The sequence below is a fragment of the Plasmodium gallinaceum genome (assembly GCF_900005855.1).
Source record: "Plasmodium gallinaceum strain 8A genome assembly, contig: PGAL8A_v1_76, whole genome shotgun sequence".
In the NCBI taxonomy this organism is placed as follows: domain Eukaryota; phylum Apicomplexa; class Aconoidasida; order Haemosporida; family Plasmodiidae; genus Plasmodium; species Plasmodium gallinaceum.
Window position 1 is genome coordinate 781,879 of NW_021628238.1, and position 4,998 is coordinate 786,876.

General features: G+C 14.9%; 1 protein-coding gene across 1 annotated transcript; it reads left to right on the plus strand.

Moving 5' to 3' along the window:
• Positions 1-1,673: 1,673 nt before the first annotated feature.
• On the plus strand, positions 1,674-3,614 carry PGAL8A_00210500 (conserved Plasmodium protein, unknown function; the record flags this gene model as incomplete). The annotated part of the gene is made up of 12 exons (XM_028670807.1): positions 1,674-1,703; positions 1,822-1,857; positions 1,933-2,068; positions 2,194-2,199; positions 2,287-2,352; positions 2,562-2,602; positions 2,721-2,842; positions 2,930-2,992; positions 3,090-3,124; positions 3,194-3,257; positions 3,405-3,469; positions 3,583-3,614. The coding sequence occupies 12 exons, from the start codon at positions 1,674-1,676 to the stop codon at positions 3,612-3,614; spliced, it is 696 nt and encodes a 231-aa protein (XP_028527523.1).
• Between the last annotated feature and the right edge of the window lie 1,384 nt (positions 3,615-4,998).

The window sequence follows — 4,998 nt, forward strand, 5'->3', positions numbered from 1 at the left end:
AAAAAAATTAAAAAAAAAAAAAAAAAAAAAAATATCTCACACAAAAAAGTAGTATATTTTTTTTTTTTTTTAGAAGAAAATTATATATGTGAACGTACTTATTTTATGCCTATTATTTGTATATATATAATTTAGAAGTACAGTAAAAGACATTTTATAATTTAAGTATTCTAGGATGGGAAATTATTTTATTGAAAATCGTTTATATTTTTTACCAAATATATATAAAAAAGGAAAATTGTAAAATGAAAAAAAGAGGGTTAAAATGTTACATTTTAGAGAAGAAAATAAAAATAGATTTTAATTGAAATATTAGTTATGACATATATTTTATAAAAAAAAAATAAAATAATAGTAGAAGGAACTTTAAGAAAGTACAAAGAAAAAAATATATACTTTTATTTCTTACTAACAGTAAGTTCTTGTAATTTAAGACAAAATAAAACTTTGTGCTTTAATAAAATATAAAAAAAAAATATAAGAATTAAAGTATAGTAAAAAAAAAAAAAAAATAAAAATTAATAAATGAATAAAATGTGAAAATAAAATGTAATAAAATAAAATATAGATTAAAGAAAAAAAAACTTCATGTTATTAATGAAGAAAACTATTATCATTCACTCATGAAATTGATATAAAAAATAATCATAACTTAAATATTAATAATAATAAAATATATTAAAAAAACATCAAAAATCTTATATTAAACCCTCATTTTTTTCAAAAAATTTATTTTAAATGAAATATATTGATAATAATAGTACATAAAATTTGCCTTTTGAAAACTTTTTTCATGTGTTAATATATTTCTTGTCTTATAAAAATAAAGTCAATTCCTTCATTATAAAATAAAATAAATTTACTATTTTAGAATTTCAAAATTATTTTTCTTAAATTAGGTTATGTTGTTATATAGTAAAAGTGTTTTTTTTTTTTTTTTTTTTTTTCCAGTTAATTATATTTTTTAATTTTAAAAAATATTTAAGTGATATAAATAAAAACGTATCCGGAAAATTAATAAAAATCAATATTAAGAAAAAGACTACTTAAGAATATATTTGTATTAGTATAATATATATATAAATTATAAGAACATCATTTTTTTATGTTATATTTCTTCCTATCTTTTTAATATAATTTTAAAAAATTATTTGTAATTTCTTGTTCAATGTAAATCATTATATTTACATGAAAATTTTATAAATAAATTTATACAAATAATTTATTAATGTTATCATGAGACCAATCTGAATTAAAAATATTAATAAAGTTGAAATAAATAAAAAATAAGACCTTACTATAAAAAAGTTAAAACTTATTTTTTTACTTTTTATTTTCTTTTTTTTAAATATGCTCATAAAGTAATTATTTCTTCATAAAATTTCCATATAAAAAAAAAATTTATTTCAAGTTTATGAAAGGAAAAAATATTTCTAGGAAAATTATAAAAAAATATTACTGTAAAAAATTTTTAAAAAAGATCAATTGTTTTTTAAATTTATTTTGAAAATAAATATAGCAATTTATATAATTTTTTAACAAAAAAAGAAGATATGAAGTTTATGAATTAAAAAAAAAAAAATATATGTATAATTTTAAGTTGTATTTTATTAAATATAACATTTTTATTAATGCGTTAGTATAAATAATTCTTAAAATTACTTCTGATTGTAATGCAAAAAAAAAAGGATTCAGTTGAGAAGGTATTTTCTAATACATAAAAAAAAAAAAAAAGAAAAATACCTAATAAATAATTTCAATTTTAATAATTAAAAAGATATGTTCATTTATTATTAATAATATATGAAAAATTTATTTTAGATACTAAAAGGTAATGAAGATGAATTAACCGAACAGGTATGTTATATTATGAAAAACAATTTTGATTCAAAGAAAATACACATCTTTAAATTTGTCTTCATTTATAATTAGATCCCTTTTTTCAAAGATATATGGAACGATTTAGATAAATTTGAAGAAGAATATACACCTTCTAATGAAATTCAAAAGTATCACTACAACTTACAAAAAAGTTTATATAATATTTTATTTTCCATAAAATATTTTCGTAAGTTTTTCATAATATTGTATTAAAAGTGTAAATATATTCATTTTTTTTCTAATTATAAATAAAAATATTGTATGCAATTATAAATTTTTACCATACACATAAATATTTTATTATTTATTTAGGTTCAGGTTAAAATCTTTTAAGAATTATAAAAATTAATATTTTATTTTTTATTTAAAATATTTATTTTACTTTTATATTATACAACTTATTAGATGAAATTAATATAGATACAGATTTTTTAAAATTAGTAAATAAATTTGTAAAATTAAAACTAGAAGGTAAAAATTGTAGTTTTGTTTATATCAACTAAAATTTTATATTTATATTCTTAACAAATATCAGTAAATAAATACATCTGGGATATTTTTTTTTTTAAAATAATTATTTGAACACATTAAAATAGAAGTTTAATATTATACTATTTTTAATTATAATACAACATAATTTTCTTTTTGTTTCATATGAAAATTTTTTATTTATAATTTAGGAAATCAAAATGACGAAAAAGATATTGCAAGATTAGCTAGAGTATTAATAAAAAAATATATATATATATATAAGTTTGAATTCATTACAGATATATTTATTTTATATATTTATCTATTTATTTATTATTTTTTTTTTTTTTCTTCTTTTAATTTAACAGTTCCATTTAAAACATCAAAAAGAAAACGATGAAGATGAATTATTAGTTGATGAAGAAGTTGGAGTATTTCCTTCAAGATGCCCCATATCACAAATGCCATTTGAAACACCTGTTACTCAAAGGTATTAGTGTTATATATGATATCATTTAAAATTGTTAATTGAGAATCAAATAAATAATGAAATTTAATTTAATTCATGTAATTTTAGATTTAGCAAAAATAGGAAAGCTTGTGTACACACATTTGAAAAATCTTTTATACATAAATTAATGTAAATAAAATTTATAATAAGACAAAAAAAAAAAAAAAAAAAAAAAAAAATAGTGAATTTTTACGAAATATAATTTTTTTTTTTTTTACCTTTTTAGGCAGAATAAAGATACAATTGAATGTCCAATAGCAGGTTCTTTTTTTTTTTTTATTTATTTTTGTATAAATGAATGTAGAATTTTTTTTTTTCTTTTCATTATAGCTTGTAAAAAAAAGGTTTATAAAAATAGTCTACACCCTGATTATGAATATCTTCATTATTCAAGGTTATATATTTACATTATGACATTAATGTTTGATATTTGTTAATTTTGCATATCACATTAAGTAAAATATGATATTATTATTTTGTAATATAAAAAATAATCTTAATCAAATCTCTATATATATATTTGTATATTTTTTCTTTATAGATACAAAAAATTTAGAGAAAATATTACAGAGGCAAAAGAATATTTCAAGAATCTGAGGAATGAAGGTTTGAATAATAAAATTAATATAGAAATTAATAAAACAACAAAGTAAATTAATTTCTATTGTATATTTAATTTTTTTTTATGAACTTTTTTGCTTTTTTTTTTTTTTTTATAGAGGAAAATAAAAGTTTTGATTTTGTTGAATAAAATATCCAATAACAAAACAATTACTTTTTAGATATCTTTAATTATTTTACATTTATAAAATATGAAATTTAAAGAATATCAAAATTTTCATATTTTTTAAACTATTTATTATTTCTTGCTTTTTTATATTTTTTTTTTTTTTTTTTTTTTTTTTTGTGTTAAGATTATACACATTCTTATAACTTTTAGTTTTAAATTTTGATATAATATTATACAGATTTTGTTTTCTATAAAAATATATAATGTTTCTTATATAATACATATATATTTATTTCAAAATTATTTATAGTTGTTTAATTCTTTCTATAATTTTATATAATTTTAAGAAAATTAATGCTTTTATATAAGAAATAAAAAAGAAAATTTTGTCAAAATTTATTTTGTATTTTTCTAAATATAATTTTTACTTTAATTTTTTTTTTTTTTAATGTAAAAAGGAAAGTTTCTTAACATTTTTTATTAACATGTTAATAAAAATGAAATGTTAATTTTTATTCTTCTATCATGGTAATGTAATCTTAACAAAATTCATATGAATGAGCTATAAAATACATTTGAAAGTAATAGAAAAAAATGTTTGTTTATTTTAATATATAATTTTCTTTTTTATTTATATATAAGTGGATAATATAATATAAAATTTCTCTTTTTGATATTTTTAATTTTTTTTAAGTTTTGATTATTTTACTAATATAATTCAATTAAATATATTTTTTTGTATACATAATATATGTACTGTTTTTTCATTAATTTTAAATTTAACCTAATATGAAAAATAATAACTTTTTGATAAGAATTTATTTTAGCACATAAGTGTTTGTTAATATATTTTTTTTTTTTTTTTCTTTATTCTTCTTATGTAGTACTATTTTTATTAATTATGAATTAATATACAAATTAAAATTTCTTAAAATATACATTACCTCTTAAAATTCAAAAGTAGTAAATATGAATTTAAATATATAAATGGAATAATAAAGGAGAAAACGATTAAATACAGAAACATAATATTAAAATTATAAATATATGAAAATATAAATGAAATATCGAATTTATAGATTATGATAAAAAAAAAAATAAAATAAAATATTGAGCTAATAATTAAACAAACTAAAAGTTAAGAATTAAAATATAATTAAAATATTGAATAATAATTAAACTTATAAATTACCAAAAGAATACATATTTAAATATATAAAAACTAGAACAATCATTTAAATATTAACCATCCGTACTAACAGAATTATTAATGAATTAGTATTTTTAAACATGTAAAAACTAAAGAAGGTTTAATTGAATAAATAATATAATTTCTAATTTATTTTATTATTTATTTATCCTTTTTATTTGCTTTACGTTTTTTTTTTTTTTTTTTTTTTTTTTT